General features: G+C 37.5%; 1 protein-coding gene and 1 long non-coding RNA gene across 2 annotated transcripts; both read left to right on the forward strand.

The window, feature by feature from the left end:
- The first annotated feature begins 5,173 nt into the window (after nt 1-5,173).
- On the forward strand, nt 5,174-12,714 carry LOC586541 (SEC14-like protein 3). The gene is made up of 10 exons (XM_030991433.1): nt 5,174-5,330; nt 5,928-5,997; nt 6,911-6,954; nt 7,923-7,985; nt 8,712-8,805; nt 9,176-9,270; nt 9,695-9,790; nt 11,454-11,598; nt 12,178-12,287; nt 12,472-12,714. The coding sequence occupies exons 1-10, from the start codon at nt 5,277-5,279 to the stop codon at nt 12,616-12,618; spliced, it is 918 nt and encodes a 305-aa protein (XP_030847293.1). The 5' UTR covers nt 5,174-5,276; the 3' UTR covers nt 12,619-12,714.
- Nucleotides 12,715-13,096: 382 nt separating this feature from the next.
- LOC115918812 lies at nt 13,097-14,280 on the forward strand. Its single transcript, XR_004065151.1, has 2 exons — nt 13,097-13,160; nt 13,965-14,280. It is a non-coding gene; the product is annotated as an uncharacterized LOC115918812 (long non-coding RNA).
- The last annotated feature ends 324 nt before the right edge of the window (nt 14,281-14,604 follow it).

Below are 14,604 nucleotides of genomic sequence, written 5' to 3' on the forward strand. Positions count from 1 at the left end.
AATAAAGACAATGGATGGCACAACATGCGGCTCTAAACAATGATAACCCCCAGAAATGGCTCGAGATATAGATCCCAAATCATTTTTTGGATGCCTTCAGCTGAGTGTCAGAATGTAGCCTACGCCCTTGATCTCCTTTAACAGGATATCCTTTTGGCTTGACTTTGTTATTACTCTGTCGGCAAGCATGGACTCTATACAACATGGAGGAACTTTAAAGGTAGAGTACCTGGCATTCTTGAGGATAGTGCTTAGAAGAAGAAGAAGACTCCAAATAGACGCACTTCTAGCTCGTATTTATGATCTTCCGTTATTTTATTATCATATTCAAGAACTAAATGTTTACATGTTTATGTATACATGCAATGCTTGTATATGCTGTTGAAATTTTACATTCTCAAGAATTTCAGTAAGGTTAAAAATAGGTGTAATGATCTCCGAACACCTGTGTGGTTCATTGCGTCATAACATTATCACGGTGTATATATTTCCGAGAAATGAGTTTGCGCCCCACCCCTCGCACACAATCCTTTAAAGATTGGGCGACGCCGTCATAGCAATCATACGTTCACTTTTTCATACAGACATGACATAGGTCCCCAATAGACATTTATTGTAATCGGAACACGCTATTGTGCTAGTGATACGAAATTTGCCCGAGCATAGATTATATACACCAACAAAAAATATCAACAACATCAATAACTACAATTACAACAACAACAACAACAACAATAATAACTGAGAGTCCCGTCACGGAGTCATCAACATTTACCTTTTCTCCTAAACCTTTTAGTACTCTGCCTTTAAACATATCCGTCTTGCAAGCCACGGTCTGGTTATATTTGATAGAGTAGTTTAATGTGATTAGTCTCCTTGTTCGTTCACTAATTCCTCATTGACATAATGTTATTATAAAGGTAATGACATCTTGGGTTAGCTGAAATATCCTGTATGATTATCGCTTTCTCTTCTTACGCTGATAGTTAACACATTAACATGTTAATGAAACAACGAAATGAAGACAAAAGTATTTTTAAAAGGCATTGCAGTAATTACTTCTATTATGGTAAGAATGGTCTGTGTCTGAAAATGACTAAAAAATAGTCCTGCATAATAACTCATCATAATATAAGTATGTATATATCTCAGATGTCTTATAATCATATTGGTTCTTCCTTTCTTTTCTTGTTGGAGAACAGACTATATGGATAACTTATAGAATATGTTTACAGCCCCACTGAACTACTTACCAAAGAGATTCGATCATACACATTACAGCTATACTTGCGCCCTCTATATAGCAAACAATGCCTAATCGGTGACCATTGGTCCCCCCCCCCCCCTGATCCCCTTTTTCTATTAAGAGCTGATTTGATAAGATAACCACCTGTCGGTGACCATGCAGGGAGGTCTAATCCCTCCTGGCCAAACTAGTGCAGCTAGGATTTAATGAAAGTTGTAATGTCCGAATAAGAGGTGACGGTTGCCTGAATATTGGTGATTTAAAATTCAGCCCCCTCACCCCCTTACCCCTTTCATGTCTTGTACGCCTATTTTGAGTGGCACCGAGCTTGAGAATAATGTAATGGGAATGAATCCCTGGTCTAATTGAATCATACAATATGACAATTTTAAACAAAGTAAGATATCGATAAAAGTAATATTTTATTGTAAGTGGAAGAGTAGCATTATACCGCATTTAATTATCTTTCTTCTTTTTTTTTCTCTCTTTCTTCCCCCTCTTCCTTTTCTCAATACCCAGTAAATCATTTCTCATCCTCGGATGTCTCTCCGATTTTAGAAACAAAATTAATCTGTATTTCTTTTTTGGTCAAGGAGTTCCATCATAGACATCCTATGATATCACTGAGTTTGGACACTAAGTCAGTTCAGAGCCATCTATACACAGAGTTTGGCAAACCCGGTTCGAGTTGGACACAATATGGCGACTACTGCTTTGTTGGGCGAGCACAAAACAAAAGGATATACGCCATGTTGTGACCCAGTGAAACCAAGTTGGCCAAACTCTGTGTATAGATGGCTCGTAGTCAGTTTCACCGACAGCGCCATCTCTGGTGAATCGTAACACATGTTAGAAAATCATGAACTTTTCGTGTCCCTCTTCATATTACTTATTAGCAGTTGTTTTATTTATTATTTTTTTACCTTTATGATGGAAATATAAATTCTTTGAAAACGCCGCAGCATTTAAAACTTAGTTGGTATGCGGTATCACATTTCTGCTTTTTGATCAATTTGAATTTAAGGTAATAATACATTTTTTTGTAAAGGATTGTCGATAACTTTGTTGTCGTGTTATACATTTTTTGCAATTTTTGCATTTTCATGGAGTAAAATTTCATATATTATTACATTGAACCGGATATATAGAGTATTCGGAGGAATTTGTATTGTACTCATCAGAAATGCTGAATAGTAACATTAATATCCGAAGGACTATGATGTAGCAAGATTGAAGGGATTGAGATCAACTCAAAATGTCAACTTACCAGCAGTGTATTTGTAAATGGCGCCCTCTCTTTTACTTACTGACAAGGAGCCAGATGTTTGTATGTCTAATTACTGTGATTTTACAGTTATCTATTGGACTGATAATGATGTAAATATTATTGCAGTATTATACGTAATATCTTGTAATGGCTTACCTACAAATAATTATTGGATTGTTTTATTAACTCTTACTTTGAAAAAGAAAATTGACATTGAACTTGTTGCAAGACCAGATATTTAACTGATAGTGATAACAAGTTAATAGTGATTATTATAGAAATAACAAGATATAAAGCATTTACACATAAAGGATAAGCCTTCGTAATCTTTAGATAATAGTTAGGATATATAGCTGGCAGCATCATGGTATAAATATTTATTCTCTTGACTCTCAATCAAATCCAAAATGTATATTCTACTTTTTCTAAAGATACCCCTACTTGTAAGGTCGACCTCTGATTTTTATTTCTGAAATTGTAAACAAACCTTTAATGGAAACAAAAATCCCTAATTGAAGGAGGAAGTATTTTTTTAATTGAAGAAAACTTAGATACGTTACAGCAAACATAATTGATTAAGAGACTATAATTAGAAGTGTGAGTAATCAAATTTTATCTATATTCTTAAAAAAAAACTGAACTGAACTGAACTGAAAATCATTGTTGCGGTCTTACGAAGACAATGTCGCTAATAAATGCAGTGCGTGGTTATCTTAATGATAAATGTCCATGATATTGATCTTACACCACACATCGAAGGCAAAGTCTGCACTCAGACGAAGACAAAGTGTTTTGTTTGTTTTTAGTAGACTTTACTCATAATCGAATAATCTGTGATTACTTGAATAAACCTGGTGTAAATGTGGAAAGGTATATGGGGAATTATTTCATCCCCCGTATATAATGTCTGACATCTAGTAGTAGTAGTAGAAGTAGTAGTAGTAGTATACCAAATCAACGATATTCTCCATCTACTTTTAAGAATGTCATTTCAATGAGAATGTATAGTATGAATTTTAAATTTGATTCAGTTCAGTTCAGTTCAGTATTTATTTAATTCCATAGTAAAAGAAACAAAAACGATGACATCAAAATATTACTTTTACATAAATATGATTAACATAGTACAATATTGACAGTAAAAACAAACAAATAGGAATTAGGTTGCTGTATAAAAACCCTAGAGGGTTTGTCTGGACAGCCACCTGAAAAAAAACAGTATAGGAATCATACAAATGATATATGGTATTTGAATAAACAATAACAAAAAATAACAAAACAAAACAAATCAAAGTAGAACATAAGCAAAAACAAAAACATACATGTAGACCGCACAACCCTAAACAAATTTGCATTGTGGAGTAATTGAGTGTTTTTATGATGTAAGATTATTAGAAATAAGATATAATTTAAGCTTTCTTTTAAATGAGTTCAGGCTATTAATAGAAGTAATGTCTGACGGTAAGGAATTCCATACAGAAGGAGCTTTGTGTCTAAAAGAGTGTAATTCATATTGTTTTGTAATAGCAGATAAATAATAATTCATTTTGTTTCGAGTATTATAATTATGAACTGAACAGTTTAAAGTTAACATAATGCATAAATTATTGGGTAATAAACCAAGCTTGTGTTTAAAAAGTAGTATTGCATTAAAATAATTATTTAATTTATAAATGTTCAGTATGCTTAACTTTATGAATAAGGGTTTAGTATGTGCCAAGTATGAAGATGATGAGGCAATTCTAACAAATCTCTTTTGTAATATAAAAATGGCTTCCAATTTGGAAGAATATGTATTAGCCCATACAACATTAGAGTATGATAAGTAGATTCCTCAATATTTATTTTATATATCATGCATGTTTATTCCAATCTTGTATTGATCAATACTTGATTTTTATATCAAGCTGTACGTTTAATGTGTTTTACAATAAACCAACCATAAAAAATGTTAATGATAATTAGTTCCTTGCATATTTTGCATTATTTTCACAATGATTTGATTTTAAATTACTATAATAGAACCCCTCTCATAATCTCTATAAGGAGCCTAATTAATGCCTTACTATGGCATGATGTTTTCTTCACAGAGCGAAACCGGGTTTGTTCCTCCCTTAGGCTTGCCCCCCCCCTCCCGTTTACAGGTTAAAACAAAGAGGGGGAAGATAATAATATAGTGATTAGTGGTATTGAGAGCCTCGGTTTAAACTAATATTACCCTTCTTTTATGGAGTAGTATAAGCTTACCCCTCCCTCCCTTAGGGGCTTCCGTGGAACAATATGAGGGACTTGGCACTTGTATTGGGGATGGTGGGGGTCCGGTCTTTCTTGATAAATAAAATGTGAATTTACAAAATTATTGATTAGGGGTAAGGTGCGGGAGAAGGCTCTATCGTTCAATCATCTTCTTTTCTTCTCCCGATCACTGATATACCAGCAACGCTAGGATATCAGTGTCCTTATCCTTTCTTCCAAATATGTTCTCTCCTTTTCTCTGTTTCTGGTTGGTCCGTATTTGCTTCGTCATTCGATTGGGGGGGGGGGGAGGAGGAGGCACGTGCGCCTTATAGCTACGCCACCTTGCATCGCGAGATATCAATATTATACTCGTTACTTCCTCATACAGATTGGTATAGATACGTCATGACGTATGCATATTAGACGTATCAACAAATCAAGGTTATATGAGTATTACTCGTACTGCATGATAATATATACCTGAGATTGTTTTGTGCCATAACTTGAGAGGGAAAGGGCAGAAATATGAGTGGGACTTTGTCGGATTTAAACGCCAAACAGGCAGATGCTCTCAAAGCAGTAAGTATAATTATGACGTTTGGTTTTATATTAGACATCTAAATCTAATTATTGCATTTATCACGAGTTTGATTACTGAGTAACTGGACCAGAGGGTATACAGTCAACAGACCGTGATCAGGGTAGGGGTGAAAAGGAATTTATTTTATTGTAATGTGTTATTCGTCAGACATTATGAGGTGATTGCGTCAAAATTGAAGTCTTTTGGTTTTAATTTTTAGTGCAATACCCTCAGCGCCAAATACTACAAAAGAATACAAATTTTATTTAAGATGGCAAGGTATGAAGACAAAACAACGAATAAATTTACTAAAAGGTCAGAGCTAATGACTGTTCACTCTATTAGAAAGTGAAACTATGTGTTTACTGAATCAAATTGTCTATTGCATAATAGCCATGACATGCATTAAATTTGTTTTACTTGAGCAAATATTCTTATCCAATATCCCAACTTTTGGATATAATTCTCTTTGATCTAAACTGCGTTCCAGCAAAGCTGACTTTTTTAGAAAGCTTTAGGCTATTATTCTTGAGCTAAGAATGCTGCAAAATATTTCAGTGAAATGTAATTTCTGTCAAATCTAAATTACTTTGCAGATTAGAACCAACCTTGATGATGTATTACAAGAAAAGCATGATGACCATTGCCTGTTGAGATTCTTAAGAGGTAAGGACTTCATATCAGCAAAAGTAAAGAATGTTCAGAACATCTAAAGATGTATTTAAAGAATTCATTTGTTAAAACTATTCATAAATGCTAGTTATAATCACATTTTAGCCTGTTTGAATGATGAATAGGCCTCTACGCATGACCAAACAACGGTTTCTTACTGGAAATTAATTATGTATACTGTTATAATCGGCGATTGGGATGATGCATGGCAAAGCTAGAAATGATCGTAGTGTTTATCATATTTCAAAGAGATTTAAAGATGATTAAAATTGTTTTTCAGGTAAGTATAGCTTGCAATACACAGGTTTGTTTTCCCGATAGTTTTGAGGAGTTCTTCGAACTAACTCTGCCATCTTTGATGAATGTACATGTGCATCATGTAAGGGTGGAACTTAGTTCGATGTGTTCTGTGTTTTTCTTCGGAGAGGAGAGGGGGAGGGGTGGTTGGGTGTACGCTACCCCTTTCAAAGTAGAAGCAACCCCCCCCCCCCCCATCCTCATACTTTCCTTCCGGTCATTGATAGTCTCTTGCAAGCGGGTGAAACTATACTTACGATACATGAACCTGTTTCGTAGTCACATAAAATGTTTAAAGGGAAGAAAAAATGATCATTACTGTTAATACAGAAAGGAGACTTGGTGTAAATATGGGGATAAGTCAGGACTTCATTATGTTAAAAGTATATGTGCTCTGAGACAGATATAGTATAATGACATAGAATGAGGTAAAGAAAGGAGAGAAAAAAGAAAACCCGATTGTAGAGGATAAACAAATATTGAAATAGAGGAAAATAATTAAGACAGAGAAAACAACTTTTAAACATCGGTGTGTAAAAGTATTCTTCTTGCCAGCTTTCAAAAATCTTTCCTCATTTTGTTTACCTTCATTTTATGATTGTATTCTTAGCATGCCGTTTCAACGTGAAGAAAGCAGAGGAGAAATTCCGTCGGGTAAGAAAATTGAAAATAAGGGGTATACAGGGGAGAATACTGCATTCCCATATAACTTGAAATATCACAAAATATCAACATTTAATATCTATAAAGTTGTGTCTTGGCATACATGTACATTATTTTCCAGTGACCTACAGTATGAGAATGATACTCAGGTTTTAGGAGTGATATTGATGCATTCAAAGGCAATATATAACTTGATCCGGGTGATTAACAAGTTCTCTAACGATCATGGAGTCATCTTTAATCTTCTTTCAGACTTTCACTTTCGAGAAATGGCGGACCAAAGATTTTCTGACTGAGCCGGGGGTGGGGGGGGGGGGTGGGCAATTCTAAAAGAAATGTACGAAAAGCAACAACAACAGCAATGGCACATTCTCAGATGCCTTTTGAGGGAGAAAAAAAAATATCCACAAGGCACAAAATTATGGTGGCACATTTTGTATGTCAGATTTTAATTTTTGTTGGGGAAGGGGCAGGGGCACTTGCCCTCACCCCCCTATCGCCTGTATCCGCCAACGACAGTATCAAAGGGAGGTCTAGCCGGTAAAATTAATGTTACAAATCATTTTTTAAAGACTTTCATCGAAACAGCGATCATTTCCAAGGATTTCATCCTTGTGTTACATGCTGTTGATATATTAGTTGAGTTATGATATAGAGTAAGTCCGTAGAATATTATTTCAATAAATCTTTAATTGTTTGGTTACGTTTTATAATATGTCACTTGCTTGTTGTGGTGGTGACAGAGTAGATAGCCAAATTGTAGTTATCATTATCATGATCATCATAATCAATCATGATGGATGAGTAACGATACATGCACTTAATAATACAAAAAATCGAGGCAATAACAGAGCAAGGTTCTTTAACGAAAAGAACTTTTCTTACAGGTCAAAGTTCAATTTAATACCCACCCCACTTTAATTAAACTTGAGCCACCCTATTTCCCCCCTCGTTTATAGGATCTGGATTGGCGAATAAAGAACAATATCGACAGCATACACGACTGGTATGAGATACCAGAGGTAATGTTATTTCGACGTGTTATTTCATTCATATGCTAACTGTAACCTTATATAACTCTAATAAAAAGGGATGAGTTTAAAGAGAAAAAAATGAGTTCAATTATAGTTAACAATCATTTTGTGAGGTTAGGTATCTTTTTACTGTTTTATGAACAAAATTTCATAGATCTGGTTCAAATGTAAAATTTCGCAATATCTGCAGTATCAGTCAATCAGGTGATAGAAGGAGCTAAAACTTACTTTGATGGGGGAAGTGAAACCTTTCTTTCCATTTTTCTCATTCTTTCATCATGATGATAATATTGTATGCATGTATAGGTCTTCATAGACTGACGGCAAATCAGTGGCGAGCCGAAGTCCATTTTCATTTTCATTTGTTCCTATGAAAGGGTATAAATAAATCTTGTCTTGTACATTAAAAAGTCAGGTTATTCTAATGATGATGTTTGGGTGACTGAACTCATACTGCGTAGTGTAGAGTTCACTTGCTTACGTACAGCAGGGAGTTGGAACTCCTTGGGTATACAGGAACCGGAAATCGCCTTCATCAAAAGATGGCGCAAAGTGAAAATACCTTAAAGCAGTGGTAGCGAGCTCTATAACATACCCTGCCTTTAATAATAGACAGTGCAATAAGAAATAAAAGCTATTTAAGGAGAGCACATCTTAATTCAATAATTTATGACAAATTATGTTGCTTCCCCTTAATTTCATTCGCTCGATTAGCCTTGCTTGAAGTATTGGCCAGGAGGAGCGACGGGATTAGACAAGGATGGTCACGTGGTATGGATAGCTCCTCTTGGTAACGTAGATCCTAAAGGTGAGATGATAGTGTAGATAAAAACGTTTTCAGTCATTTACGTCTGTGCCCTAGAAAAGAGGATAAAATGCTTTCGTAATACGTTTGACATGCAATTAAAGGGAATGTTCCAGCTTTACTGTATAATCGTAGCCTCTTGTGACTGGCGAAGCTGCAAAAATATAAAACTCCCTCGTGTAATTATACAAAAGATTATTTATCAATTAATTAATTTATTTCAAAAACAGATAAAGCTACATAAATTGAAAGCATTTTCTATTTGCATTGTCGCATGCATGTCTGGCTTTCTGTCACGCCGCATTCACAGTAAAGTCAGCGAAGCACCTTATTGCTTCTGAATAGAAAGCAATTTGTAATCATTTGTTTACAGGTATGCTGTACTCAGTAAAGGCTGGAGACATCGTGAAAACAAATATCAGCATCTTGGAAAGACTTGTAAATGAACAGAAGATCATCTCTAAGAAGGTATATAACAAACGAGAAGAGAAAGAGAGAGAGAGAGAGAGAGAGAGAGAGAGAGGTATAGGGGAAGACTAAGTGAGAGATGGAGAGATAGAGAAGGAGAGGAGGGATGGAGGAAGAGGGATGGTTAGATGAAGAAAGACAATGAGATAACGATATACGGTATTAAAAGACTGAGACAGACAAGGGATGAGTGTGAAAATCTGAATTTTTAAAATGTAAAGATAAGTTAGAAAAAAGAATAAAAAATTGCTATCAAGAAAGATATCAAAGAAACTAGGAGGAACGACTATAAATAAAATGAGAAAATGTTTTAAGGGATTAACGCCATTACAGTTCGTCATGGATCAAATATATTGAAGACATACGTCCAAGCAAGATATGTATTGAAATATGATTGAGTATCGTTGTTGTTTTTAATCCTTAGCTTGGTCGTCACATTGAGGGCATCACATTCATCGTCGATCTTGAACACCTAGGCGCAGGTCACATATGGAAACCAGGCATGAAAGTCATGACTGAGGTATGTTACATAATCATTTGGATTTCATTATCACAAACAAGTTGCATTTATTTTTAAAACAAATCTTTCTCCCCCCCCCCCCCCTCTCTCTCTCTCTCTCTCTCTCCGTCCCTTTCGCTTTATTCCTGCCTATATTGGTCGCATTGAATTGCATACCTTATTTCAATTCCATGTATAGATAGAACATTGCGATGATAAATGTTATCCTTATTCTATCACTTTTGCATAGTAAAAGTCCCTATTTTCACGAAGTGACGGTAGTGAGGAAAATCGTAACGCAAAGTGTATGCGATTTTCATTCACTACCGTCACTTTGTTGCGTAATATCCCGAGAGGCAAAGCGGCACAGGGACACACGCCACCACCCTAACCAAAATTGCGAAAAGGAAAAGAGAGAGAGAGAGAGAGAGAGATAGAGAGATAGAGAGAGAGACACACACACACACACACACATACAGATAGAGAGAGAGAGTGGGAGGGAGGAAGGAAGAGACAGAGAGAGAGAGAGATAGAGAGATAGAGAGAGAGAGAGACACACACACACACACATACAGATAGAGAGAGAGTGGGAGGGAGGAAGGAAGAGACAGAGAGAGAGAGAGATAGAGAGATAGAGAGAGAGAGACACACACACACACACACACATACAGATAGAGAGAGAGTGGGAGGGAGGAAGGAAGAGACAGAGAGAGAGAGAGATAGAGAGATAGAGAGAGAGAGAGACACACACACACACACATACAGATAGAGAGAGAGTGGGAGGGAGGAAGGAAGAGACAGAGAGAGAGAGAGATAGAGAGATAGAGAGAGAGAGACACACACACACACACACATACAGATAGAGAGAGAGTGGGAGGGAGGAAGGAAGAGACAGAGAGAGAGAGAGATAGAGAGATAGAGAGAGAGAGACACACACACACACACACATACAGATAGAGAGAGAGTGGGAGGGAGGAAGGAAGAGACAGAGAGAGAGAGAGATAGAGAGATAGAGAGAGAGAGACACACACACACACACATACAGATAGAGAGAGAGAGTGGGAGGGAGGAAGGAAGAGACAGAGAGAGAGAGAGATAGAGAGATAGAGAGAGAGAGACACACACACACACACACATACAGATAGAGAGAGAGTGGGAGGGAGGAAGGAAGAGACAGAGAGAGAGAGAGATAGAGAGATAGAGAGAGAGAGACACACACACACACACACATACAGATAGAGAGAGAGTGGGAGGGAGGAAGGAAGAGACAGAGAGAGAGAGAGAGAGAATGGAAGAACCGGAAGGTAGAGTGAAATGAAAATACAACCTTCAACAATAAAATAATACAAAAATTCCCCTCATTTGATCGGCCTTCTTTTCCTCTCGCATGCCATCCACGTAGTTAGACGGAGCCCCCTCCCCCATGACCCCTCCCCATGACCCCTCCCCCATGACCCCTCCCCTTGACCCCTCCCCCTTGACCCCTCCCCCATGACCCCTCCCCTTGACCCCTCCCCCATGACCCCTCCCCCATGACCCCTTCCCCATGACCCCTCCCCCATGACACCTTCCCTATGCCACCAGTACCCTCTTAATGACTGGACAAAATACATCCCTTGTTCCAATTCGAGAAAGTTGTCTGCTAAGTAATAGTTTATGAAAATATTATGATTTTAACCCCCAGATCGCTTCGTTGTTCGAAGAGCATTATCCCGAAATCATCCATCGTATGTACATCGTGCGACCTACCAAGATCTTTCCTGCCGTCTACTTCCTCCTCAAACCATTCCTCGATGAGGGCACCAGATCCAAGATGCATGCACTGGGCGGTATGTCTCCCTCAATAATATTGATTCTCATATAAAGTGGAATTTTATACGTGACTTGAAGACAGTGGTCATGGTAGTGGTATCAGATCTAAACAAAATATTGTAACTTGATATTTCTTTCTTGTTCATACGCTCATTTTACCTTATACTCCATGGTTTCAATCTGTTTTCGGTGTTTAGCCGCGATGGATTGTATCTCTCAATATTTTGTGTATTTGTGTATGCATGTTTACATAATAAAAACGTGAATTGAACTAAACTGAATTAATCGGCGGGATAATCGGATGATTGAGACAATCTAAGTGCCCCCCAAAATGGAGAACACAATTTATAGGCACAATTTTCTTGATCCATATGCAACAAACACTTTATTTCACTAGCCTTTCCAAACTTTTTGAATGGCATGAGATGTCCCCCCCCCCCCATCAAAGAGTGACGTTTCCGTTTTGTTGTATTTGAATGTATTGGGGATATAATTGACGCCCTTGTGACATGATAGTATATTACTATGCATTCTATCATGTACAGTTAGTCTTACATCATATTGAAGGCTTGTCTTATTCCTGGTTTTCTCTACAGGTAACTGGCGTGACGTTCTTCTGAAGCACATAGATGCTGAAGTCCTTCCGGTTCATTGGGGAGGAACCATGACAGACACTGATGGCAACCCTAACATGTGCCCTAGCAAGGTATGATCAATCCCGCATTGATGAAATAGCCTACACAATTATCACCCTCAAAATAAAGAATTTTGAAACTTGTATAAAATATACGGTAGGGTATCCAGCACATGGTGATAGTTTAAAGCAATTATATTTTAATGTAGTTAGCGGTGTACATCATAATTACATTTTCTTTGTTATGATCTAACAGATTAACCTAGGAGGGAAAGTTCCGTCGTTTTATTACAAGAAGGGAAGTGACCTCACACATGCTGACATGACATCTCAACAACTTCCGGGTAAGAGGTCGATTGAGATCAAGTACAAAGTCAAGACACTCGGTAGCATATTCAGGTAGGTTGCGTTTTATTCTGAAGAAGGAAAACTGTTTAAATGGTAATGCACACCCAAAGTGCTTTACCCCCCCCCTCTCTCTCTCTCTCTCTCACACTCTTTTTTTCTTTCTCTCTTTCTCTCTCTCTCACTCTTTTTTTCCCTCTCTCTCTCTCTGTCCCTCTCTCACTCTCTCACTAAATTTTGTCAAATTCTAGATAGTAAACTGTACTGGGCTCATCAGCTGAATGTGATAAAAGGGAGTTTATTCCATCTCATGTTGGGGCGAATTCATTAGAATCATACTGAATATAAAATTGTTTCGTTCATTGTACTTGTAAAAGTGAAATCGTGGTGATTTTCAGAAATAAATTGCTTTAAAAAAATAATACTACATTTCCTTTCTGATGATTAGATACGAATTCAAAACGGAATCTCACGACATCGCTTTCGGGATCTACCGATTCTTGCCTTCAGGAGAGAAGACTTTCATCCTAGAGGAGAAGAGATATAACAGTCATATCGTGCCAGAGGACGGAGAAATCCTCTTTGAAGAGCCAGGATTGTGTAAGTAATTATGTGCATTGTGGCGTTTCCAGCAAAATGTGGAGTACGCCCCTATCCATTTGAAGGCTAAGAGGAAAGAAAATCAGTATAAGACACAAGGGTCTGTCATGCTTTCGGTAACGCAGGTATATTCCGTCCCACTCACCCTTCATTTCAGTCTCCTAATCTTTGAAAAATGCATAATTTTTCAAGATAACTAAAATATTGTTGTGACTTGAATAGTTTTCCCCCTAATGTATTCGAACTGAAATGAAAACTGGACCTACTTTAGCATGAAATGGAGCCGATGTACACCCCACCCGTTTAAAAGGCGTATACAAATAAATCCTGCTATACTTACAAGGTTGTAAGGCAAGTGTGGATACCTTCCGTATCACAGAAACTCTCTGCCCCCCTTAATTAGTTTACAAATACGCCACTGATTATGTGACTAAGTCAAAACAATTTTTCAACAAGGAAATCTGAGTCGAATAAATCCGATATTATATACGCAGACGTAATGCTTATCCGAATCAATATGGACAATACTGAAAACTTTATTTGGCCGAAGTAACCATTATAGCTTCTCTATCAGTCTAAAGGTTTAGTAGGCAAGCTTTCATACTCTCCTGTTGACTTTCTGAAGATTCTGAGATTCTTCCAACAGATTATTGCTGTTTTTGCGTCAGAATCACTGTAGCGAAGTGAAAGGGTAAAATGCAGATTAATACAAAGGATGCCATTTCTTGAATAATTTAAAAATCCCTCACTGAATTGAACCTTTCTCATGTAATGAATATCGTGCCTCAAATTTAATTCTCCTAGACGTTGTGAAATTCGACAACCATGGGAGCACCTTTCAGAAGACACGCAAACTGAGCTACTGGATGGAGGTCATTGAACCACGCCTCGAGGTCACTGATCACATGCTCGGAGAATCCTTGGACGAGATCACAAGAGACAGTGGTTACCTCGATGACAGAGGTCCGACATCGAGAAACCGCTCGAACTCGCTGGAACGCTCGTCGACCTTACCTCGACCTCAGAGTCAAATTCAAGGGCCGATGAAAGGATTGTCTCGGAATATGTCCTTCACTTAAGTCCTAGTCGGCACAATCCCACCCCGACTCCCCCCCCCCCCCGAAAAAAGCGTCAAAAGAAGGAAAGAAAAAGGGGGGAAGGTCGACAAAAATTTCTTGACCACCTCTCAAACGCCCCCCCCCCCGACCAGTAGCCTTGTATTAAATTTGCATTTCCCTTTTCGAGTAAGACCAATGCCCCCGCCCCTCAAGGCATGGACTTACGCTACACCACGGTGTATAACGCATATCACATATTATTATTATTTATCAAATGACTTTTATCTTTGCGCTTTTACCTAGTTTGGGATTATTAACCCGACCCTAGCCTAGCTATACCCAGATAAAATGTCGTGGATTCTTCTTTAACGTACATATTTTACTTT

The sequence above is a fragment of the Strongylocentrotus purpuratus genome, unplaced genomic scaffold, assembly GCF_000002235.5.
Source record: "Strongylocentrotus purpuratus isolate Spur 01 unplaced genomic scaffold, Spur_5.0 spur5_scaffold_2, whole genome shotgun sequence".
Classification (NCBI taxonomy): domain Eukaryota; kingdom Metazoa; phylum Echinodermata; class Echinoidea; order Camarodonta; family Strongylocentrotidae; genus Strongylocentrotus; species Strongylocentrotus purpuratus.

Coding starts and splice junctions, on each gene's coding strand:
- LOC586541 (XM_030991433.1), top strand. CDS start 5,277: ATGAGTGGGACTTTGTCGGATTTAAACGCCAAACAGGCAGATGCTCTC. Junction 9,791..11,453: donor GCATGAAAGTCATGACTGAG/GTATGTTACATA, acceptor TTTAACCCCCAG/ATCGCTTCGTTGTTCGAAGA. Junction 12,288..12,471: donor CTAACATGTGCCCTAGCAAG/GTATGATCAATC, acceptor ATGATCTAACAG/ATTAACCTAGGAGGGAAAGT.